This window comes from Toxotes jaculatrix, chromosome 15 (genome assembly GCF_017976425.1).
Source record: "Toxotes jaculatrix isolate fToxJac2 chromosome 15, fToxJac2.pri, whole genome shotgun sequence".
Classification (NCBI taxonomy): Eukaryota; Metazoa; Chordata; class Actinopteri; family Toxotidae; genus Toxotes; species Toxotes jaculatrix.
The window spans coordinates 15,628,075-15,654,154 of record NC_054408.1 but is presented as its reverse complement, the minus strand read 5'-3'; the positions used below and the strand labels follow the sequence as shown (position 1 = coordinate 15,654,154).

At 41.5% G+C, this 26,080-nt stretch overlaps 1 protein-coding gene across 1 annotated transcript in view; it reads left to right on the top strand.

Moving 5' to 3' along the window:
- Positions 1-2,782: 2,782 nt before the first annotated feature.
- The window catches only part of map2 (microtubule-associated protein 2), a 37,993-nt gene continuing 14,695 nt past the window's right edge, over positions 2,783-26,080 (top strand). The window contains exons 1-14 of the mRNA XM_041057937.1: positions 2,783-2,993; positions 11,237-11,326; positions 11,858-11,932; positions 14,518-14,733; positions 16,640-16,936; positions 17,866-17,983; positions 18,104-20,060; positions 20,577-20,780; positions 20,871-21,345; positions 21,468-21,710; positions 21,954-22,091; positions 23,537-23,598; positions 25,193-25,334; positions 25,843-25,899. Coding sequence (XP_040913871.1) covers positions 2,783-2,993; positions 11,237-11,326; positions 11,858-11,932; positions 14,518-14,733; positions 16,640-16,936; positions 17,866-17,983; positions 18,104-20,060; positions 20,577-20,780; positions 20,871-21,345; positions 21,468-21,710; positions 21,954-22,091; positions 23,537-23,598; positions 25,193-25,334; positions 25,843-25,899 — 4,285 coding nt within the window. The remainder of the gene's footprint in view (positions 2,994-11,236; positions 11,327-11,857; positions 11,933-14,517; positions 14,734-16,639; positions 16,937-17,865; positions 17,984-18,103; positions 20,061-20,576; positions 20,781-20,870; positions 21,346-21,467; positions 21,711-21,953; positions 22,092-23,536; positions 23,599-25,192; positions 25,335-25,842; positions 25,900-26,080) is intronic.

The window sequence follows — 26,080 nt, the reverse complement described above, 5'->3', positions numbered from 1 at the left end:
TCTTAACTCATCTTGACCAGACTCTTCTTTTTTTACTTTCTTTTGCTGACTCTTATTAACCCTATGACTGACTGCTCCTCATGGCCAGTTTTCACATCATACAGTATACAGCAGTGTTTTGGTTCGACAAATAGATCAAATACATGGCATCTTAATAAGTAGGGACGAGATGCTGTGCTGCATTGCAGCCCCAGTTTGTGTTTTATGCTGACAAGAAAGGCGCAGTTTCACATGATAATGTTTCCTAATGCCTCCCTAATCTCAAGACCCAGCATGCAGAGTTTTTTAATGCTTTGTAATAGTCCCATTCTATTCTTTCAGGCTTTGACACAGCAGGTGGTGCTGTTTCATTCACACATGCAGCACAGCTTTGCTCACAAACATACAGTCTATACACTAAACATTGTCATCAGCAGCTCAACAGGCCTCCAGGAAGCCAGGTCAGACGTCCTTCCCTCCTTATGCACCACCACTGACACCCTAAGCCTGGCCGCCAGTCATGATGATCTTGTTGGGTCTGGATATCAGCCATAGAGCTCAAAGTGACCTTCCCCATAGCCAGACAGCACTGAGACATAGCACCAAGACAGCAGGCTCATCTCTGTGTTTTATGACTTTTGATATTGAGAGTGCTCTTCAATGGAGGCTCGAGCGGGGACGCAGTGGGTGAACAAGCACAAGAAGAGACAGTGACAGCGAAGGGATGGTCTAAAATATACTGCTGTGCTGCTGCTTTCAAACGGAGACAGAGCGGGCATTTTGTGAGGAGGCCATGCAGTGTTGTTGTGTTCTGTGGAGTCTCTGTAGAGGCTTCATTCACACTGATATTCCCTTCAGAGCTGAGTCATGCAAAGCTCCATTGACTCTTGACTTTGATCCATTTAGGCTGCAAGGGCTCACAGCCACCACATATTCTACACACTACTATTCTGTTCTTTCTGTTTAATGCTATCCTGCTCCTCTGTGCTCTGTCCTTATGGTTTAACCCACACAAGGAGGATTCACCTTTTATCTTTAACTTTCAGCTTTCTTTAATTGTATGGTAACTTGTAATGTTAAGGTGATACAACAGACTCAGGTCAATGGCAGGCCTGTCTTGTGCCATACCTTAGTTGGTAGTGATCTTATTTTAATAATAAATATACTAAGGATCAGCCTTACACAAATCATGTGGAGATATTTTCTTTCAGTCTTTCCACATACCCCCTGGCTACTGCAAAGATGCCCCTTGGGTAACAAGTACCTCTGCTTGGAAATCACTATTCTAGTCTTTTCTGTTTTATTCTGTTCTCCTAGTGTGCAGACTGTGAGCAGTAGAATGTTGAATGTGTTGTGAATGCAGTGACTAGTGCTCACTGTAGCAGTACCTTGGTCTATAGGCTGCAGTTATTGACGCCTCTTTTCTCCAGCAGACTTCCCTTTAGTCTCTGGGCCTCTGTGGACTGCAGAGCTAAATGACAAATTGCTCCTTCACTCATCCATTTATGCACAACTACACAGGCAGCTCTGTAGTACAACCGGCCAGAACCCGACTGCTAAACTCATGAAATCCCTTTCAGAGTATTTATTTTGTGTTTACCTGCGGGCTCACAGAGCTCACAGCATTTTTCTCACACAGCTTTTTGTTTATTTCTCTTTCTGCCTTTTCACACTAAAGCCACACTAATTTGAGCATTTGAAAGCCAATACAGGTGCCGTTAGTGTAAGACTGAAACTGCCTCAAATAAGCATTATGTGCTGATATCAGTGTCAATATCTAGGAAGAAAGTGGAACAACATGCAATAAGTAAAAAAAATACAATCTATAATATCAATAGACTTATTCTGCTAACTCAACAATCCACAGAAGGGGAGCAGAACCTGAGTGAAGGACTTAAAATACACAACCTTGTATATTGATCTTAAGGCTACATCAAACCCATTCATCTCCTTCCCCCACCTTCTTCCCAATATTGTCTGAGAGATCATTGAATCTTTCTGCCATTGCTGCCTCAGACAATTATGTGGTCTGATCAATATTTTACCCCTTTTGCTTCTGCTTGATCTCATCCTCACATTCATAAACATATAAGCCCTACCGTGATTGTATGGCATTGTCTGTTTCAACACTGGAAATACCTGTTGTACAAATCACAATGCCTTTCCCTCATTCCAACTGTTTGAATTGAGGCATTTTTGTTTTTGCTGTTGGATTATCAGATGAAATTAGACAGTATGTAACATTGTCTACCTGATTCAAGCTATTCGCCTAACACTGGAGTGGATCTTGCCAGACTGATCAGAGCTCACCTTACATCCCCACAGCCCTGAGTCATACAAATCCAAGGTCTGTTCTGTTCAATTTCATCCTGTTGCGATTTTCACCTGGGCTGCTGGCTATATGAGTCATTACACACACACAAATCAATAGGTTTTCATCCAGTGGCTGTCACCTGCCCGCCAACATCCAAGGACAGTATTTCACACAACCACCTACACACAAACTCACACCAGCACAGATGCGTTTTCAGAATTGTTGACAGTGAAGCTCAGTGGAGCTGCAGCAGGGATAATTACTGACAAAAAGAGATTTGTGAATGCGACTGATGCAGCGTGTCCTAGAGCCTCCTCTGGTCTGCACAGTGTTCATGAAGCAGTTCTAACATTATAGTTAATAAGACTAACATGCTGAGTTTTGACCAAGCCTCGCCTTCTCTGTTTCCCCCTCCGTCTTCTTGTCTCTCAGCCAGAAGGTGAGACCCCATCCCTTGCCCACCCTCCCCTGCTGCTAGCTAGCACCAGCATGGCAGACAGTCGACAGCCTGAAGACGGTGCCCCCCAGTGGGACCCATCAGGAGGGCAGGAGCCCGCTGGCACCCATGGAGCCAATGGCTACTCTTCCTCAGCATACAGGACCTGCCAGCCTGGCGGGGCCCACATGGCCACAGCCTCCTACTCCGCTAGAGAGAATGGCTTCAATGGAGAGCTTACTGGGGCCCACGCTATAACTGCAGGTAAGACGTCCTTACAATTTTTCTGATTTACCTGTCATCAGAGGCTCACTTGGCATTTGTATGTCAGGATGTAATGAGGTCAGTAGGTGCATAATATTGTAATCACTGAAGACGAGGTGGAAATTTACAAAACCTGAAGGTTGCTTTAGGGAAAATAGATTTATTGTAAATGAGCCTGGATTTTAAAGAGATCCTACGGAAGCCCATTTCAGATGAATTTTTACTTAAAACGTAATAATTTTGACAGAGCATCACATAGTTTTGACTTTCAAAATCAATTTTAGGGCCATTTTATGCCTTCATCGTCAAAACGACAGTTAAGAGACCATCAGGTCACCCCATAAAGTCAACATTTTGACTTAATTATAACTACTTGGGGACGATCCTCTGAGTTTTACTTTCCTGGCAGTAATGGGCTTCCATGATCCACACCGAATTTTTCAATTGTTATTAGTTTTTTAATCTAATAACAGAAAATTATTTTAAGTGTTGAAATGCTATTTTATTAATTAAATGTAATATGGAGACCAAATGCATTTTCATTTTCAAATGAACCATGCTTTAAAGATTAATTGTTGGAGGTGCTCTGAGCTGTATTTGACTACAGCACATCAGCAAAAAGAGAAAATATGATGTGTGTTCGTCCCGGTTAGGCAAATGCAGACATGTAAATGTATAGTATTACTGTAACTGTGTGGATCAAACCAGGGTAAAACATGCAAATCCAAAAGACAGTTGGCACCCAGTGATAGAATCACGGAGAATGAAAAATATTGACAATTTTTGCTGTCAGTTTGAAAAGATGTAAACATAGAAATGAAGTGGAGGTGAGATCTGTGGTAACGTGATTTACTAAGTAAGAATCTGATCCAGAAGCATTATATCAGAAGCATTGTTGAGATGCACATGGCAGGGGCACTCTTTCTGAAAACCAAATGCAAGCATGAGTAAAAGTCACACTGTAGCTTGATAAATTGTCTCTGTTCACCTCATTTTTTGTTGCTTTTCTGTTTGATGATGCAGAAGAGATGGTGGTAAAAAGGAGTTTGTCCATAAGTTACGTGATTCTGAAGCAAATGGTGTGAATCACTTCAAATCTGATTAGCAGTTTGATAACAGAAAGGAAAGTCAATACCAGAGCATGTCTGCTTTTTTCCATTTAGGTGTGTGTGTGTGTGTGTGTGTGTTTATGTGTTCTCCTTTCATGCATCAAGTGTGCGCTTGCATGTGCATGCCTGTGTGTGTGCTTAAGAGTGTGACAGTGATGTGTGTGCATATGTTGTGATGTGCTTGTGTGTGTTTTTGTGTACATGTGTTTGTGTCCTGTCTCTTCTTGCGTGTGGGCTTGCAATACTCTGAGTCCTCACTGGAATCACATACAGTTATTAGCGGTGCTGTAATTAACACATAAAATCTGTATATCTACCCCTTAGCCCCCCATCCCATCCTCACTCACAACATGGAGACAAGAATGATAATGTACCCATGGTGTAACCATGGTAACGGCTCCCCTACAATTTGCTAGTGCTTTTGTTCTTTTTGCCTGTAACTTGCCACAGACAAGGCCCTTAAGCATGTGATGACAAGAGCCCAGTTAACCTCCCATCTCCCCATTATTTGGACTTAACTGATACTAGTTTTGAAGGCTGATAACAGTATTTTTGAGTGTAGCTGCTCATTGCCATTTGACCATTTTTATGGCCTCTATGTTCATCTTTAGTTATTTTGTATCATTCAGTCAGGAAACAATAGTGCAGATGATTGTGAGATGATTACTTTTACTTTCAGAACACTTCACTCGTTTCAAGATTTTTCAAGTTACTGCTTATAAGTTAAGACAAAAGAAAGACTCAGATCAGAACAATCGCATACTGACACAAAGCAAGACAACACTCAAATCAGGCTGGTTTTCATGAAGACTATGGAACGAATAGCAGTTGTATAACAAGTACATTCTTTCATGTCTTCATTGGACACATCCATTAAACATTCACAGTGCAGGCGGAAAGAATAAGTGAACCCTTTGATTTAATAAGTGGTCGAACCTCCTTTGGCAACAATAACCTCAAACAAACGCTTCTAGTATGCAAATTTCTTACAGTCTGTCTAGTACCACCAAGTTAAGTTAAGGTCAAGCTATGACCATTTTTTGGTCTATAATATTTTAATGTCTTTGCATATCAACAAATGTTTTTTCCACCAAATTCTACAGGACAAGGTGAAGAACTTGTCCTGCAAACAAAATCTGGTTAATTTCCTTTAAAGAAATCAAATGAGTTTTGGCTCAGTATTAACACATATTAAAGACTTGAGAGCAGTAAACACCCTCCTTCCAACTTCAAAGTCATGGCTTGAAACTGATGTCAACAACAGAGAGGGGAGAGCCAAGGATCTAAGTTGTAGCCTGGGATTTAAAACTTTGCTTTCGTCCCCATCTTCATCAGCAAAAGCAACTTGCTTACATTTGATATACTGTCCTTTGAATGCATCATTTGTCTCAAGAGCTTGTCCTCAGAGGCTCTGAAAAAAATGTTACCAGCCTACATCAAATGCATCATCCATCAGAGAGTAGAAAAAGTGAGAGGATGACTCTGAGATCAGATTTCCAACAAATACCTCCACTCTCAGTCAAAGCTAACATTATTCTAAAACAGAGGCAAATAATGATGCACCGTAGTATAAAGTGGACAAAATTTAGTCCCTTCAAAAGGAAAGTTGCCTCACATATCAAGAGAAACTGCTCCTGTCCTCCAGCTTTTACTGACAGTAATCTGTCATAATAGTCAGTGTATCAATACATGTTTTCTAATCATCTGCATAAGCTGCAGCTGTGTAACCAAAGCTGTGTGCACAGCGTCTTGTCGGCATACATTAGCATTGCTCCAGAGCAGAGCAGGGTGGGGGGGATAAGTGGGGCAGGATGGGTGACAGAAGGGCTGATGCTGGCACTCAGTGAACCTTCTCTCCCCGTAAAAAGCTCTTCAGACACAACAAGAACTACTGAAGCATGAAATTGCCCTCTTGACTTTCCTTTGAAATGAAGTTGAAAAAGCCAGTCAGCCATACTGGAAGTGGTCAAGAGAAAGAGCTGAAGAGAGGACCAAAAAAAAAAACTGAGTGAGCTAATAGAAACAGAAATAATGCAAAAGGTTGTTGAGCTTATTCGAGAGAGTGGTTGGCTTGCATTAATCGAGGAAGCCCTTGTCTTATATTAGGGATGTAGCATTGACTGATGTTTATGTTGCTGAGCTGTTGCAAGTTACTGGGCATAGTGTCAAGAAGCATGGAAAAGATTTTCTGTTGTTAAAGTCCTTACATCTCATCAGCCTACATCAGTATGTGTGGCTGCAGTAGAGAGAAGATTTGCCCAATTGAAACTTTGATGTGAAGTATGGACACAAACAAAAACATAGAAATCCAGAGTTTGCAAATGTCTGAATCTGTGAGATACATTCAATGAAACTTATGGCTGAAAAAAAATATTTTGTGTTTTTTTGTAAAATGTGGCACTTTAGGACAATATGCAAATGTGAGCTCATTTTTTTGACAAAACAGTGAAGCATAAAATAAGCATAAAAGCAATATAATACATGTCATACATAAATGTTTTATGTATAAAAATATATACTCCACTGATAACATTGTTGGACTTAACACTTGGCAATTTGAGGAAAGAGGATCAAAGTAGATACAGCAAAATGAGAAACATATTTCTTTTTAATACACACAATCTTCTTCCTTCTTAAAACCTGGTGTCTGTGTGACCCATAGTACAACCCAACCACCAACAATTCAGTCGGAGATTCATGGGGCATGTTTGTGTTACCAGCGGTTAATGCAGCCTGGAGCTGCCATCCTCAAGCAGAGACAAGGAGTGGGCTATAGATGCCTGGTGAGCTCATGACTTCACTCCCCCAGAGTTTTTTTTTTACTTTTCAAAAAGTTATCATACTTTGCACAACTCCATCTGAAGCTACAAAGGCTAAATATAACTTTTTTTCACCTGGGAAATAATACTTCCTAAAAGCTGTAGACAATTATATAAATTAGTAAATATTAAGGGTTTTGTCAAAGCAGTCACATCTGAGAAGGTGGTGACAAGAAAGGGTCAGAGGAGCATTTGGATGTTTGGCAGTAGAGCAACTGCTGCAGTCACGGATATCGATCATGTGTTCAATTAGAGCTTTCTAATAAGTGAGTGTGGCTGACAGGTCCACCTCATCTTACAGCAGGAAAACCACTGGACTGTACTGATATTCAAGTACAGGAATGAATATATGAATGTGCCACATCTTAGAGTCTTTCAGTGCCACAACATACTACATACTGAACATACTGTCATGTGGGACAGTACTCAATCCATCACTCTGATCACGCCACTGAAAGGTATGCCTGCACCAGTTTCCCCTCCCATATGCTCTGTTTCTTCAAACTATTGATAAACTCCTCTTTGAGGTGGAGGTGAACTGACAACTGTCATTATAACTAGATGTCTGTCCTTGGTGCAGTAAATACCGACTGTCAAGACTGAAGGTTGTCACAAGGGAACATGTGCCACTGCTGGAGAGTTAATATATTTGAGCTTTTCAGAGCGTTGATGGGATTATGTAGTGTGACCAACTTGATAGAATGGACTACACGCTCATTATATAATAAAGACTTTGTTGTTTCCATCTCGTAATTATGAGATAGAAATCTGTAATTATAGGCTACTAATTCATCACCAGATGAAGCTCAATCCAATAAAACCAGAGATATTCATATTTAATTTGACCTTTTGTTTTAATATAAATACTACAGAATAACTGGTTTGTTGTATCTTCACTGGTAAAAAAAAAAAATCCATAGCAATATATATATTATTTTCCACTCAGTTCAGTTTTATGTGATTTTTGTTAGCAAAATGTCAAGTAAAATCACATTTGTATTTCAGTGGGGAAAAAAAAAAAAATGGGGCTTTGTTAGATTGATAACATGAATGTTACGTCATCTGAATTATGTCATGTATCCAAAAAATGTAAGTAATAAGGACAAGCGGCATCCGAGCCTTCATTTCCTGTTTCCTGGAGGCTGTGGACACAGAGGCTCAGAGACCAAAACAGCCATGTTGCTGGCATCTGAATTGCATATGGACCGAAGTCAGTAGCCCACCAGCAGTCTGTTGCCATGGCAACCACTTGCTTTACACATTTTGGGTGCTGGCTGGTGTCATACCAAACGGCACTCCTGCTCTCTCCGTGCCCTCTCAGTCGTGCCGTGTGTGTACGTGAGGGTATGTGTGTGTGTTGCAGTCTGGCTGTGTGATGCGTTCACTCGTCGTAGTCTCTGCTCAGAGAGACAGAGAGAGAGCGTTCTCTGCGTCAGTCTTTCTAACCAGGTAATACTTGCTTTTACTTCACTGGGGAGGAATGTCTGTGTGTTTGTGCGTATGATGTGACTTTTGATTATTGATGTAGATCCACAGATATGATGCAGCCCTTTTGTGTATCAAAGCAGCCATTTGTGCATGTGGTTCATTCTGCTGTCAAAGCCAATGAAAGGCAGGCGGCTATGTCATTTGACATCAGTCTGTCTCAGAAATGCTGAGACAACCAAACCAGGCTTGTTTTCATCACTGCCAGCTAGTTTTGTGGAAGTGACAAGGTCATTTTTTTTTTTTTTTTTTACAGTGCCGTTGCTTTGTGAATGTGCATGGCTGTGGATTTGTTTGAAAGAGTAAACAAGCCACAACGTTTCATTGAAGTCAGTGCCCTCAGTATTGCTTTTGAAAATCACTTTAAGCTGTCTGAAAGAGATTGCATGTTTTATATTTTTTTAATCCTCCAAAGGCATATCTTTGAACTCTGTCTCTTTAGAAGAAAACTACAGTTCTCAGTTAGCATTTTCTCTCTTTTTTCCAGATATATCATTTATCTGCAATTTCAGTGGTTGCCACTTTTCATCATGAATCCTACCTAAGTGACAGAACCTTTCTTTGTTCATCACCCCTAATACATTGCCGGCTCAGCTGCAACTAGTTAGCAGGTGTCATGTGATTTGTTTCAACTGCATAATTAAGCTTTACTTTCACTATTCTATGGTAGTGTTTAGAATAGCTTCTATATGTATTCGTTTCTTGCTTTTAGAAACTTTTCAGACTTGTCATTGACACCATTGCACAAACACTGAAACTGATCCTAAAATCTCAAAACTCATCTTTGAACTCTAGCTTTATCTTATCAACAGTGAGCTAATAAAACATTTGGGGACACGACTTGGCACTGAAGCAGGGAACGTATCTTCTTCAGGCGCTCGGTTTGGAGCTGTTGTCTCACTACAAAAATGGAACCACCACACAAATCTGCAGGGTTATTTTTCTCGATGTCTCAGCTTTAGGGGCTGCTTTTAGCTGTTTGACGTTACACCCATTGATTGTGCTTTACGTTGGCGCATTTCAGCTCCTTTTTTTTCAGTATTAGAAGAAAGAGTTTTGTCTGGAAGCAGTGAATAAGTGATACACGTTTATTGCACTTTGCTGCTGAAAATGGGAAATGGCTGCTTTGGGTTGGTGAGTGGGCTGTGTTAAGTGTTCCCGGAAGAAGCGTGTGTATGTGTGTAATTGCATGTGTGTATATGCCTGCCAGCTTGTTTCTGTTGGTGTGTGGGTGTTTTTGGATAGAGAAAGGTCCTGAAACAGCAGCAGTAAAAGCATCACACTGCCACCCAATCCTACATAACCACTGTTACTATGCAAATGAAAGCAGGTTTGGTTAGAAGTGTGCAGCACCTCTTGCATTCAGACAATATTTAAACTGATTCTTTCACACATAAAAGCAGAGAGATGTAAGCCTTAATGCAGAGACTGTTAGACCAGTTTAGGAAATAGTCTCTGTTTTGCTCCCGGTTTGGGGCAAAATTGCTGAAAAAGCTGTATTTATACATTACATAAGCCATGCAAACATCATTATTCACTTCTCCCTTTAAGATTCACTTACTGTTTGCTCATAGAGAGTTTCAGCTGGAGCCTTTTCCAACGGTAATGTCCTCATTTATCACCTGCAGCCCACCAGTCACACAGTCAGATAGTGTTGACAGCCTTTTTCTTAATGTTGACACTAGTACTGTCATAGAGTTTAAATGTAATATTACTTCAATTTTCTTGCAAAAGACGAGTATCAATATTTAATTTTATTTATCTGCAAGCTGTCATTGCGTTTCAGTGTCACCTTCAAAGGGGGTAGATCCTCCACCTTGAATAGATTAAAGAGAAAGAAGGGGATTGTAAAAGGCATCTTAGCATTTTAGCTGTTCATAGTCAACTGCAGTCATTCAAACAGTCCAATTCACCTCACGCTAAATTCATCTCCATGCAAGTTGAGTTGAGCCAGAAAGCAATTAGGTAAACACCTGGACAATATAAATTATCGGACCAAAATTATTGTTCACTATGTAAAAACACTGTTCAAAAGATAAATGATATGTTTAGATTCAGCTGAGATTTAAGGGTTTTCCTATTAATTAAAGTGTAAACAATTTTGACTACATAAACCCAATGTCCAACTTTTCAGGCAGAGCCCACAGATTCATTGTTGAGATGCTGCGGAGTGGGTATTTCTTTATTCTGTCTCTCCATAATTAGAATCAATTTTCTAACCAGCATTTTTAGAAACATCCTTGTCCTTGCAAATAAAATATCTTAATGCCTCTATCGTGATCAAAATAGCAAAAAATGAACACATTTTAAGAAACGAGATGCCTTTTATTTCAAACTTTACACTCTCCTCTGGCCCAGGTTTAATTTTCAGTCTGTGCTTTTTTAAGGATGTTGGGTTTCCATGGTGACATTCAGAGTCTTCACCAGCAGCCCTTGCATCCCTGCAGTCACCGGCTTTCGTCTCAGGCTTTGAGTGACATGATGCAAAAATACAGTACAGTGAAATGGATGGTATCTTTTTTTTTTTTTTTTTTTAAATTTAGTATGTGTTAACATCGATATTGACCATTAAAGTTATCTTCCAGCAACACCTTGCTTCACATTCTCACACAGTTATTTCACAGACAGAGACCTGGAAGATACCCAGTAAAACCAGAATGTCCTGATGTGCTGGAGCAGCTGGGGATTCAGTGCATCCTTATTCAATCCAGTCCTGGGCTTTAGAACAAATGGATGCCTTCAACTTTCCAACTTAGGCCACATCTTAAAGTTGGTTGACCTTGTGTGTATGTGTGTGTGTGTTGTGCGCCTGTATAACTGTCTGTGCTAGAGCAAGTGTCAGCGCGGATTGTGCAGGAAGTGACGGCAGAGGCAGTGGCAGTACTGAAGGGAGAACAGGAGACTCAAAGGCTGCCATCAGGTAAGCCACACACACACACATTATTGTCTTACTATCTTTTTTTGTGAGCACACCAACTGCAATCATGACTAAATACCTAACCCCAACCCCCTTTAAAGCTGTGAGGACTGGTCAAAATGTCCTCACAACAATTTTGTCCACACGATCATAGAAAAACACTTGCAGCACTTGTGTAAGTGCTGCAGTGGAAATCACTCTTTCTTCCTACCAGTGGTCTGGCTCCAGAGGGAGCTGTGTGAAATCTGATGAACTGAATTTCCTCAGTTGATGTCACTTGTAGCCCACTCCTCATCTCTGCTTGAAACTGGCAGCTCAAGGCTAAATTAGCTGCCACCAACATAACACCCCTGAATCTCTGACCAAACTGTCAGCAGTTGAGTTGCATTGTGGGTAATGTTATTGCCAGGTTTTGAATGTATGGAATAAAAAAATGGTATCTCTGGCAGCAGATGCTCAAAGTCCTTTACAGTATGTGATTCGTGTGACCATATTCATTTGTCCTCTTTCCTTCCCTCTACCTCCGTTTTGCAGTTGAAGACACCACCAATTTGCCTCCCTCTCCTCCCCCCTCACCCGCTGCAGAGCACTTTGGTCCTCTGGAACAAGGTAGGGCCAATGTCTCTAATGGAGGAGACTGTGGTTTCCTTCTTTCCCCTGACTGTAGCTCCTGGAGGTTTGTGATTGCCAACACATTGGGGTACTGATGTGGGCTGGCTCTCAGGGGACTCTTCAGTTTCCCCCCTCTCAGGGCATGCCACACCTCTAGGGGACAAACCACACATTGATAACCCTTCAAGAAACCTTTACATAACAGAATTGCTAAAAGCAGGAACATGTTTTCCATTTTTCAGACATTCATTTCTTCTGAAATCCTCCTTCCTCCTTCTCATGGTACACCTGGGACAGATACGATTTGTATCTTCATCGTCATCGCCATTTATCTTTAAATGAAATAAGGGCTCACGTGCATGACCATCTCGTTATTTCAAGTGCGCTCTTTTTTTCATCCTCTTCCTCCATTTCCCTTTCTAACCTCCACACCTTGCTGTCTTCCCACACACTAATATGACAGCCAATTTAGGTAACCCTCCAACTTCTTGTTGTTTGTCTTTTTCAGTTGACTTATGTCTTCGGTTTTGCATGTCGAATCATAGTTTTGTGTTTTCTTGTCATTGTCTACTGTTAGTCTATTTGTATGTGTTTGGCTGTGGCTCCATGATGTAACTTGAAAACAGAGTTGCCCTCAATCTAAAGCCAAAGGATTTTCTGAAACCTAGAGACAAAAACTGAATCATATTGGTGAGCTAGTTAGCCTAAGTTAGGTAGGCCATAATAGCACATGTAAATGTGTTAGCTGAGCTTTTGACATTACAAGATTATGAATGCCATGCTCAGATATGGTTGAAAAAACCTTAACAGAATTTGCTCCATCTTTCATTTCGCCTGTTAGCACTGTGATGCAATTTATTTCCTTATCTTTGACTGCCAAATTTTAGTTTAAGATATGCAAAGACTTTTGTGCAGCTGCCTGCAAGAAATGGTTGTATACTGTAACTAAAACTTCTGTCTGCTTTGTGCTTGGCCTTTGTCTTTATGTCTGCTCAGTCTGCAGTAACTGGAATGTAATGAGGAGAGTCTGTAGGTGGGCCAGCCATGCACTAAATACAGATGGTTTGTTTTGTCTTTTGTACAGTAGAAGAAGTAAGGACTGATTTTAGTTCAAAGAGGTTACTTGCTACATTCTCAGGTGACAGTGTTCTTTATTCTTAACCAGACAGAGTGAAAACGAGGTTTAGTTATCTGTATGTTGTTGTATAAGTGGACGTGGTACATAACAAGTAGGTACTGAAGGGCTTGGTCATCTCAGGCCCCCAGAGGTGGTGGTGGTGGTGGTATTTGAGTTACACGGTCTTTTTTTTTCCCCCAAGTGTTTATAATTAGAAGAATTATTATCTGACTGGACAGCTGTTTGGATATAGAGGTTTATATAGATACAAAGCTTTGTGTAGCAGCAATGGCAAAACACACGCTACTGATTTTGTCACTACTGCAACTACTTCTGTATTAGTATTATAATAGTTCTTATAAGTGTTTAATTACTGTTTGTGTTGTATGTTTTTGTTATTAGGGTTTAATTATTCATATGTGAAGCAGTTTGTATTGACACCATTATCAGGCAAGGCAGTAGACTCATTTTGTTGGTCTCAGAGTATGGCTGGCCCCCAGAGCTTGGTCACCCTTGAGTTGTTTATCATTGTCTACTTGTCAGTGTCCTGTGTGTGCTATGTTTCTCTTATTCTCAATCAAGCCTGGTCTTCTTCTTGCATTCTCCTCTCTGGTGTCTCTCTCTGTTTTTGTTGCCTATTTTAGATTTGTCTTTTCTTATTATTTTTCTCTCCTCAAGCTTTATCTTCCTTTTCACTGCAAAAAATGTCCATCTTAAAATATCGCTGAAGGTTTTATCAAGTAAAGAAAATTGGTAATCTTTTGTATTTTCATAGATGTTCAAGCAGACTCCAGTTGAACTATTTATTTCAGTGTGACCTTCCATTCAGTCAAGTAAAGAATCTTACCTTCAAATAGCAACACAGATAGCAGCAAATCTCAGCTGCAAAGTATAATAAAAAATATAATAAACAGGATCCTTGATCTAGGATCAAGGATTCTTGATCCTTGATCCTTGAACAGATTTAGATCAAAATTTAGATCTAAATTGTTGCAATTTTTCCACTAAAAGATTTATTAGTTAAGACATTATATTTCCATGTTTTATTTTTATTTTTTATCAGAGGATGCTAAGAAGCCAAAAAGAAACCTTAATGCAGAAAGCAAATGTATGTTTTTGAATTGATTTTTATAAACTGTGACTATTTTGTGTTTAAAAGATCAAAAATCATTCAAACAGTTGAAGAATAAGTGTGCAAAAATTTTTCCATTTTTTTTTTTTTAACCAAAATTTCAATGAGCCCAGTTGAACTGGCTTTTCATCAGTGTTTATAAAAACTCAATATTATGTTAAATCACTTTTAAAGTGGACATTTTTTGGCGTGTTCTCCATCTTTTTTTATTATTTTCTTTTTTCTTTTCCTTTATCTTTTTTCTTCCTCCTCACTCTCTCTCTCTCTCTCTCTTCCAGTCTGTGTGTCCAGATTTCCCTGCAGTTCTTCTCCTTGTGTCTGTCTTGTTTATAGATGTAGGGGATGAGGAGGAGGCGGGGCCTCTCCGCCGCTTCCAAAATTCTCGGGAGAGGTGCAAGTTCCTCGCCCCCTCCATCTCAGTTTCCGTGCCCGAGGACGACCCCTACCACTCCGACGAGGAGTACTATGAGCACCCATTGTTCAGCCCAGAGTGGACGCACTCGGGCTCTCGCCCCACAGGGCAGGCCGTGGCCTTTAGACAGATTGAAGGTGAACCACGCATGGTTCCTCTTTGCCATTTCCCCCTCCATCTCCGCTCTCTTTCTTTCTCTCCTTTCTCTTTTTAACACCAATTTCCTCTTCTTCTTCTGTGATTTGACCTCCTCCCTTCATCCCTCCCTCCTTCCGTCCTTCCGTCTCTCCGTCCGTCAGTTCGTCTCTTCGTCCGTCTGTGTGTGTGTGTGTCCTTGTGATGTTTGTCTGCTCAAAATTTGAGCAATTTCATATTTGTTTAACACTCATATTCTTTTTTTTTTTTCGCCCAAAGCTATTGCTACCTGTGGTTGCCATGCTGTTAAGTCCAACACATAGAAGTGATGTCTCTAAAGTAGAACGTTTTGTTGCGGTTCAGCCAGTGGACATAATACACTAAAGTTCTCATCAGTAAGACCACATGGCCCACAGGGTTGACTTTTGGGACATGATTCAAAGCCCAAATGGCTTTTATAAATGTCTCAGATACCCTGCATGACTGTTGACCTCTTATGCACAAACTTCTCTACCAGTCATCTCCCAGAGTTGTTTTGGTTCATGCCTCAAGACGACTCCTCATTCCTTTAATTATGCTGCACCGTGTCAGACCCTCTATACTCATCCTTAACTACTTTTACACTCACATCGTGCCAACAAGGACAACTTTCAGCTCCACACACTCATCAGCACATACACCCACATACAACCTTCTAAACTAAATATATTTATTATTTTATTGTCTTTAGAAGTACACTATAAATAATATTTCTTTTCAAAATTGTTTGCCCAAATATACCCAGAACCTAGGTCCTCAGTGTGTTTCCACTTAGGCTACACAAGTACACGACTTGGCCTTCTCTCAGTTCTTTCTGTCTCAGTCCTTTATCAACAAAATAACTCCGATAGCTTCATCAGCAGACGAGTTCAGACAACTTCATTTATACCTCCGCCTTTACCCAGTGCGCGTAGAACTTAACCCCCCCATACTTCTCTCCACAGCAGCATGTCTTTGACAGACTAACACAGTCAACATAAATATATATGTCTATAACTATCTATCCTTATAAATGTATGTATTTGTTCATTAAGCACATGACAAAGAATATATGTAATGCAGATGCCACTGACTGTGAAACTGAATAATGCATAAATAGTGTTTATGAGGACTGATTCTGGCTTATTCCTCCACCATCCCTCAACCCCTCATCGTCACTGTTGACGAAAAAAAAATCTAGTGGTTGCTTTACCAACATCTATTTCAAATGCAGCAGCACTACACTGCAAAGCTGCTGAACAGAATATTCTTAATCTGCGCAGGAACTCCAAACATTACACGTTTCACGTCTCCACATTGACCATTACATAGTTAACAATCCGGTCAGTGCTATGTTGGGAATCTGAGGCACTCTGTTTTATACTGCACCAGACAGTAGCATTTCAGTCGCCTTTTCTAAAGACCCAGAAGTGCTTCTACAATAGTGCAGTATTAGTCCATGAAGTGTTGCTGCTTCATTTATACTTTCCATTTTCCTTAAACAACCTCAGTCAGCAATGAAGTTAGGTCAGTCTGGGTTGCAAGTCGAGTCAAGCATAGCTTGTGAAGGAGAAGGAGAGAAATGAAAATTATCTTTTTTTTTCAAAACTGATAAGACAAAAAGACAGATATTGAGCAACAACATATGTAATTTCTTACATACTGGGAACACTAAACACCTAAAGTAGAAAAGTATATAAACAGAATGAAACACCACTCACGTACTCTTTACTGTATGTGTAATGTACCTTTATGTGTGAACAGACAAGCACTTCAGGTCATCCTTTCCCAGAGCTGAAAGTGTCCCGTCATAAGTTGTGTTCTCATATAACCCAAGTCTGTGTTGCCTGTAGTCTTAATGTGTCCCCCTCTCACCCTGTTTTTGAGAAGAAGAGACCACGGAGGCTCTTACAGCTGAATACGAGGAGGAGGTGGAAGAGGAGGAGGAGGAGGAGGAGGAGGAGAGTGCAGAGGCAGCAGAGTCGGAGGCAGCTCTTGATGAGCAGCAATGGAGTGGGGAAGAGCCCGAGCTGGACAGCCCCCAAGCTGAGCCCTTAGAGCAGGCAGAGGCCATAGACGAGGCTCAGGACCTAGACCTGGAGCTGGCTGAAGCAGTTAGTGCTGCTGCAGAAAGCTCTATGGACAGAGAGGAGGAGGAAGCAGAGGGTGAGGAGAGCCCTGAGACAGGTGTGTCCTGCTCTCTGCTCTCCCTGCCGGCATGTTACTGCGTTGTCCACTGTATAAGAACACCAGATGTGTCAAAGGGAACCCATAAGCATATAACATAAGCATTATAACTCAGGTGGAATGGCTAGTAATCCTCTCTGCGCTCTGCTGCGGCTGCAAGGCAACACAGGCTTGTTGGTGAAAAGAGTCACATTCTTTTAACTTAACCTGGTTTTATTATGTGTTAATATTTGCGCTTGCATTTTTCTTTTTCTTGTTGTGGTCTTTGGGGCCGGGCATTTTCGTATTGGTATGATGAAGTGTTGCTGAACGTGGTAGTGCTTTCATTTATTTATTAATTTATTTTTTACCGCTATAAGCTTACAGGTTTTGCATAACGTCTACACGTGGCTTGGTGCTGGTATGCCAGTGCTGCGCACTTTTTGTAACCATGAACCATTCTTACTAAACGTGGATCACTCACATTATTATCATAATTCTGTGTACAGAATTTGTAGGGGATTTTGTGTTGGCTGTCTCATGTTCAGTGTGTTGCAGTTAGAACCATATAGAACCATATCTCATCAAATGCATTACTTTTATCAGCAAAATTCAAAAATCATCTGTGTCTTCTTTTCGTTTTTATTTTTGCCACTCTTAGCTGGTGACAGCGCGCAGCATTTGTCTGTCATTCACCAGCAAAGTTCTTCTGTATTTGTGCTAATCTTCCTTAAATTATGTAATAGGCATTTGAAAGTCAGTATTAAGACCCTGTTTTGATGTCGCCAAAACTATGTGAGCACTAACAAATTCTATCTGGTCAAATTCTCAAAGCATTTTATTGCACTTCAAAAGAATGACAGAAATGCTATTTCTTTTTTGTATCTGATGTTTTGAAGAGTCGCATGGATATCCATCCCATCTGTTATTGCTTGTTTCCCATAAATCAGCATCACAGTTTCCTCATGCCGGTTCCGTCACATACCATGCCATATTCTCATCCATCTGTGACGTGGTGGACCCCATAATCTCACCGTACTTCTTCAGTGATGGCCGTATCATTGTGCTGTAAGTTTCTGAGGACAGCTTTGCCTGTTTCTGTGATAACGGCTTTCCCAGTCCCTGCCTTAATATTATATCTCACTCACAGCATGCCAAAGCAGTACTCTTCTGTGTTGATCAAAACAGCCAACTTACAGATGTCGTTTCAGCTTTGAAGATGGACTCAGACAAGCAGGGCAGTGGGTCCATGAGCCCAGACAGCATTGGATCGGAGAAACGCCCAGAGGAGTTTTTTGAGCCCCAGATCCAAGGGTTCTTTGCTGGTGAACGAGTTGTACCAGAGAGCCCCACCATGGACATGCCGTCCTTTGTACCTCAGAATGTTCAAAACCAAGCCAAAGAATCTGCCAGATCTCTCACACTTCAGCCTATGTACGGTGAGCCAATCACAGTGTCAGAGAAGCAGCCGTCAGTGGAGGTGGTCGAGTTCAGCAGCATTGGTGCGCCTTGTGACTTCTCTTCAATGGGAGTTAGAGTTCAAGGAGGAGATTCAGTGAGAGACGCAAGAGACAGATCTGGCATGTCAGCGTATTTTGAAACCTCAGCCACAGAGGCTGATGAGGCTCCACAGTGTAAGGGTGAGGGTTATTATGAACTGAGCAGAGCTGGTGAAGAGAAGAGTACAACTGATTCCAGGTCTCAGGAGATCAGTTATAGCACACTAGCTGAAGCCCAGGATAAATCTGAGGTACTGCAGAAAAGTACTGCAGAAGACACGGGAGTGTTCACAGTTCCTGACAGGAGCAATGAATGCAGGCTTTCTCCAGGTAAACTGGCCTTAGAGCAGAGGAGTTACTCTCTAAACATCACCATTGGAGCAATGGATCAGAGTGGCCAAGGCAGACCTAGGAACTTCTCCCCACTGGCCACAGATATCATGTCATACACTAGTGGAAGTCTAGATGAGTCAGCGGACTACCTCCCAGTCACTACGCCCTCTGTGGATAAGCCTCCTTCCTTCCCTCCCCTGATCCTGGAAACTGCAGCTTCCATCACTTCAGATTCCTCATCTCCTCCAAGGACCACTGAACCAGTTTCGAAATCCAGCCCTGAACCAGCATCGCCTGAATCACCCCAGCCTGCTAAGAGCGCCTATAAAAATGGCACAGTGATGGCGCAGGACTTGCCTGAGATGCTGGACCTTGCTGGTACCCGTTCCAGGCTGGCATCAGAAAACACTGACCCAGAAATTATACGGAGAAAGTCAGTTCAAGGTGATGTCCCTGCCTTCACAGATGACCCACTGGCTAGCCTAGTTTCAGGGGAACAGAGTCCTGGGGCCAGAAAAAGTGAGAGCCAACTGGAAGAAATGGGCTATTGTGTGTTCAGTGAATATTCAGGGCCCATGCCATCCCCTGCAGATGTGTTTAGTCCTACAGACACCTCTGCACAGGTCTTTACCCCCTCTGTGCTGGAGGAGAAAGTGGCTGAGCAGGCAAGGAAATTAGCCGTCAGAGATACATCTGTGGAGGACAAGAGCCAGCCATCAGGAGCTGCTGAAGCCACTGAAGAGGAAGACCAGAAGCAGGTAGAGAGAAAAGATTCTGCTGAAGAAAAAGACAAAGAGATTGCAGATGGTCAGCTGACTAAATCTGAAAGTGAGCAGGAGAAACAACCTGCTCTGCCAAGTGAGTCCTTTGTGACACCAACGGTCACTGTGACTCTAGAAGAAGGTGGGAGGTCAGGGAGTGAGACTGAGCGACAAGCCAGTGGGGAAGGCTCAGCGTCAGAAACCGAGATTGCGGACTACGAGAGGCAGATCCGCAAATTGGAGATGGAGGACAGGCCTCTCAGTTTGGAGGAGGAACGAGAGCTACAAGAGCTTCGGGAAAAGGTGAAGCTGGTCCACCAGGAGGCCTATGAAGAGGTGGATGCTGAAGATGTGTACCAGCTGACCGGCGTGGCCAAGGACCGAATTGCCAGGCCTGTCAAAACATCACCCGCTTCGTCTGTGGAGAGCAACATCGATGATGACAAGCTGCTCTCCCCAGTGCTCTCACCTTCCAAGCTTAAACAAAGAGAGGTTTACGGCTCCCCAAAAAGAGCAGCTTCACCAGTGTTAGGAGTAAACAAAGAGGAGAAAGTGAAAGAGGAATTAGAGAGAAAAATGAAAGAAGAGCAAGAGAGGGAAGCAGCTGAGAAGAAAATGAAAGAGGAGAAAGAAGAGGCAGAGAAGAAATTGAGGGAAGAGGCAGAAAAGAAAGAAAAGGAAATGAAAGAGCGAGAAGAGAAGGAAAGGAGAGAGAAAGAAGAAAGAGAGAAAGAAGAGGCAGAGAGGATACTGAGGGAGGAAAAAGAAAGGAAGGAGAAAGAACAGAAAGAGCAGGAGATGAAAGAGAAATTAGAGCAAGAGAAGAAAGAGAAAGAGGAGAGAGAGAGGAAAGAAAGAGAGGAGAGAGAAAGGTTGGAGCAAGAGGAGAAAGAAAAGATGGAAAGAGAGGAAAAAGAAAGAATAGAGAGGGAGTTGAGAGAGAAGGAAGAGAAGGAAAAAATAGAGAGGGAACTAAAAGAGAAGGAAGAGAAAGAAAAGAGGGAGAGAGAACTAAAAGCGAAGGAAGAGAAAGAAAAGAGAGAGAGAGAACTACAAGAGAAGGAAGAGAAAGAAAAGATAGAAAAGGAATTAAAAGAGAAAGAGGAGAAAGAAAAGATAGAAAAGGAATTAAAAGAGAAAGAGGAGAAAGAAAAGATAGAAAAGGAATTAAAAGAGAAAGAAGAGAAAGAAAAGATAGAAAATGAATTAAAAGTGAAAGAAGAGAAAGAAAAGATAGAGAGGGAACTGAAAGAGAAGGAAGAGAGAGAGGAAGTGGCTGAGATGGACAAAAAGGTTGCAGACAAGCCTGAAGACATAGTAAGACAACCAGAGGAAAAAGCAGCCTTGACACCTGCTGAGAAGGAAGCTCAGAAACCTGTGGAGGCTGAGGAGGAGGAAGAGGGAGGTGAGGAAGACATGTTGGAGAAAGAAGGGGCAGGAGCTGGGGCAGCGGTAATAAAGGAGATCCCAGAGACCCGTGCCGCCATTGAATCAGTGGTGACAGTTGAAGACGATTTCATCACTGTGGTCCAGACCATCGATGAAGCAGAGGAGCCAGGACACAGCGTTCGTTTCTCAGCTCCACCTGAGGCTGAAGTCCTTTGTGTCGCAGCCCAGAAAGAGGAAGAGGAGGAAGAGGAGGAATCTGTGGAGCTGGCCCAAGAAGCAGACATGGAGGCTGCCAGTCTAGAGGAGGTGGGTGATGTTCCTGAGACCCCTGCCTCCCCCGAGAAGGAGGCTCGAACGGTAGAAACAGAAGGACTGACAGAAAGTTACGATAGAGATGAGACCACAATGGACGACTCCATCCTGGACAGCTCCTGGGTTGACACACAAGGTGAGATCTCTTTGGTGGTTTACTCCTGAATATTATTGTTCCCATTTCTTCCGTCTTCTGCTTCATATAAACAGCTTGGATACTGTTTTATGTTTTTCATGTTTTGTTTTGTCAAACTGCAGATGATGATAAGAGTATGGTCACAGAGCAGATTGAGCCTTTGCCCAAGGTGCCCAGCCCGGTCAAAAAGCCTGGCGTGGTCTCAAACAAGCAGACACAACAGAAGAAGCCAGAGAAGCAGGAGAAGCCGGTCAAACCAAATGCCAAGGCAGGTCGGACTAGAGGTCGAATCTCCACACCAGAACGCAGACCTGTCCGCAAAGAGCCTGTCTATATCCCCAGAGAGGAAGTCAAGAAGAAAAAAGGTTCTTGTCTTTTTGTTGTCCTTTTGATTGGTTGTGGTTTATTTCTTATCTATACAACTGTTTGTGTCAAAAAAAAAATCAGTCTTAATAGCTCACACAGTGAATTGAGTTAGCTGTTTTTAGAATAGTTCAAACTGGAAACGTGAATCAGGGGATTTTATTTTTACTGCATTTCAGCGTCTATTTCAGCTTATTCGTGTCTCTCTGCTTTTGTTAATGGTCCTGTTTCCACCGATAATGTAGCTGTGATAAGGAAGACCGAGCTTACCAAAAAAATGGAGACTCAAAGTCAATCCCCGTCCAAGAGGAGTGTCATGAAATCAGGCTTCCGTGAGACCCGCCCCACCCAGCACCACTCTTGCCCCAGAAGGAGACCCACAGGTGACACTTTGCCTTGATCTGTCACACAGCTGGTGTTTTCTGCAGGACAGTCACCGCAAGACCAGTTCCCACTATATTTTACTTTCACTGTCAACTTCCATTTGGTTTTAGCATTCATTTTGTTTTTTTTTATCATTTGCGGTGGTTTGTTTTTGTCATGTGGGTTTCTTTGTCTTTGATCACAATAAAAAATGACTGCCACACGTGTTTCATTTGGCTTCATTTGTCATTTTTGTTTTGTTTTGTTGGTTTTTGCTTTCTTTCGCTCTCTCTGTTCATTGAAGCTTAACATGAACATTTATTTATGTGCGCGCTCAGATGTGTTGCGTCATCTGTTTGTAACCACAGCTAAAAGAGATTTCAGGGTGCACTCATACATCACAACAGCAAGGTCAACAAAAACAAGTGCTGCGTCCAAAATCATGTTCTTGTTCACTCATTCACTAAACCCTAATAATTACTAGTCATTATCATTTTGTGTAACCACTGTCAGCTGTAGAGCTACTTAATAATAATTTTCTCATCTATAAAATGGGGAACATTGCACTGTGGGATTGTTAGCAGAAAATAGTGCATGCCATGGACTCCGTGGACTTTTTTCATTCCAATGCAGGATTTTGTAGGCCACTGTATGGTGGCTACATTTGCACATTTAGAATTCAGACCCTCAAATAAAATGGTGAACTGTAAATGTAGTGCACTATACAGTATAGTGAATAAGAAGTGACTCTGGACACAGCTACAATTCTTCATCTACTGTTAAATTATTCTTTAACTGCATCCTGTTGGTGGTCAACACTAATATGCTAATCATTTTACTGTTTCAAATCTTTTGAAGCTTTCTCTGATGGTCATGGGCAGGGTTTATTTGGTCATAAAAGGATCAGCAAAAAACAAACTCTGTCTCTCTCTGACCTCTCGGGTCTTTTTAAGAATTACATATCCACTCCACCACAAGCACACTTGTGGTTGCCAGGCAACTACTATTCCATGGTTTTGTTCTATGGTCCTGATAATGTAAAGGCTCTGTAATGTCGCTCTGTCCCTGATGACTTAGTTCTATGCCACTGATGATGAAAGCTCAGTAAACTGCTGCATTGCCCCAATTAGACTATTTTCCAGGATGTCTTACATAATACAATATCCCCCACTGTGTGTGATATCTTGCCAAATCTTTGGAGAACCGAGCCCTCAAGGGGGCAACAGAACACTTGATTTGTTATATAGCTTAGAATGCCAAATTTTTGGATTACAAAGTTGGATGTTTGTATTTTTATATTTATATTATACATATCCTGACAAGGAAAAAAATATAATGATAATCTTCAAAGGGGGACATTTCAAAGTCTTTCTCTTCTTCTGCTCCCATGTATGAAAGTCAACACATGTATTCTGTCTGAGAATTTTGATTTTCCTGAAATTCTGTTTCTTTCTCTGCCCCTCAGAGTCCCTTCCAGACAGTCGTCAGCCTCTCAGTGTTGCAAGACAGTCTCGTGACAGAGCATCGGTAAGTGTACTCCACCAGCCCAACGATGGCATAACGTCTGGAACCGGAAGCTCCTGGAGAAATACCACATCAAAGCTTTACTGGCATCACCAGTTGGGTTTGTGTCAGAAATGAAAATCAATCAGGGCAAACTGACACTGAAGAAAGAGCCTCAAACTTTCTCCTAAACAGCTCTGGCTGACAGCTCAGTCACCAGAAAACCGACTTGCCAGCATTAGATCTGCTGTCTCTCTCATGGTTTTTGATGTGGCGGATTTCAAAGCTTTACTTATTTCTACCACTATGGATCTGCTAATGCACACGTTGCCTAGTGTATCATTAGTACATACACTGAAACAACACGCACAGCAATAATTAGGCAGAATAATCATCTCTAGAATAAAGATTCATTAAAAAGCTCTTATGTATTTTTCTCTTGTGACCTCCAGAGCAGCGTAATCTTCTATACAAATAAACACATTACATACAGTGTAAGCCAGCACTGCCCCCCTTCTCTCTGCATGAAAAACAGTGCATTGCATTTCTGTATTAACACCACTTCTTCTTCATATTTAATGAAAGAAACTGTTTATGTTGGTTGCTTTTGCTTTATGTAAAATGTTTGCTTTTGTTGCCTTGTTTAATGTTTTTTTTTTTTTTTTTGCACAACTGGATGAGACAGATCCATTTAGAGTGGGGTTTTTTTTTGTTTTTTTGTTTTTATACTGAGTGGGTGTTGAATCACCCTGTGACATTTCTCCAGTGGCTGCGGTCGTGACTCCATTTTACTCCTCCACCATGGTAATGACAGTTATTGTGTCTAAATAACACAGTCTCTGCATTTCTTAAATGTCATGTCAATACAGCGTACTGTAAATGTATTCTGTCACTTTGAGCCCACATTAAATTTCACTTTTGATTCACACACTCTATTTACAGTCTTCCAATACATCAGTTAATATAGTCTGCACTGTAACTTGAAATCTTGCATGGGCATGATGAACGGTATTCTGCAGATTCTTTTGGGGGTTTTTTGTTTTTTTGTTTGGCATTTTAATGGTTGAGTATTTTTTTCAGTTTCTTACTTTCATATTCACAATGAATGTGCATGAATGGCCATTTTAGATCTGATGTAATATCTCATTCCTCATCCTACACAGGATACATCAGATCTTTTGATAATGCATGTTGAAACACTGTTATTTTCACCACTCTTTTGTCACCCTCTGTCTTGTATTTTGGTGCCATGCCTCTCACCCTACGGGCCCCATCATTGTACCATCTCAGTGCCATGCCCATCGTTTGCCACTAACAAAGATCCCCACCTCCATATCCAGAGTGACTGCCTCATTAGATAGACCTCGCCCATCCTCAGCAGGGCCTCAAGGCTCCCCAGTATTACAGAGACTCACAGCGCAGGTAGGTGGATGGTAGAGCGGTGCTGCAGCTGTAGGAGTTCTGGAAAGAACATAAACAGGATTTCTTTTAAAATGACTTTCATTTTGTAATATTGTGCACCTAAACCTGTTTTTTTTTCACTTTCTACTAAACATAAATCACAGCCACACTGGCCTGATAATTCCTGCTTGTCTCTGGTATGTGTGTGTGTCAACAGGATGGTGGATCACGGAGCCCAGACAAGAGGTCTTCTCTGCCACGGCATGCCTCCATTCTGAGTCGCCGTGGGTACCATGACCATGAGGAGAGTTCCACCTCCATCACCAGCTCTGGCTCCACTGCTCCCCGCAGACCCACATGTAGGCTGCAGATCCTCTAATGAACTCAGTATCAGTGTTCAGGTGGCATTAGGTAGCCTAAAACCAACAGTAAATGCTTAACAACCTCTAACAGAACACTGATACAACCAGTGTAACCTTTCAAAACCAAATATTTTACCCAGGTAATAAATGATGAATTAAATGAACATTAATATCAAGAGCTTTCTGAAAAGCTAAAAACACACTCCTGGGATTTTATGTTATGTTTAGACTAAACCAATATGTAATGTATCTTGCTTCTTGCTGTATTTTGCTTCATTCTGCACTAATCAGATGAAGCTTGTGTTTTTCTGTTCATCTCATTCTCTTCACCATCTCCGTGGAACTGTGTGTCTCACTGTGATGTTTTATCAAAATATAACTTGCTTTAGTACAAATCCAGATGAATGCATATGGAATCTGACTACTAACAAGCCCCCAAATCTCCCCTTTTGTTCTTCTTTGTTGTAGCTAAATCTTAAACCTTTTCCTCTTTTGTCGTCTGTAGCGTTTCGCACTGAGATGAGGGCAGAGCATAGGACAGGACGGGCCCCAAGTATGACAGGTAGAAGGGATTTTCTCTACCTCTGTCAGTGTTATAGCAAGAATGTATTGTTGTACAGGTGTACTTCATAAACTGGTACCTCAATGAATCTGGATAAAAGACTTAAATAGGGTACCTGAAATAGTCTATTCTTCAGTTTAAGGCAAAACATCCATATTGCAGAGTTCTTATTATAAAACAT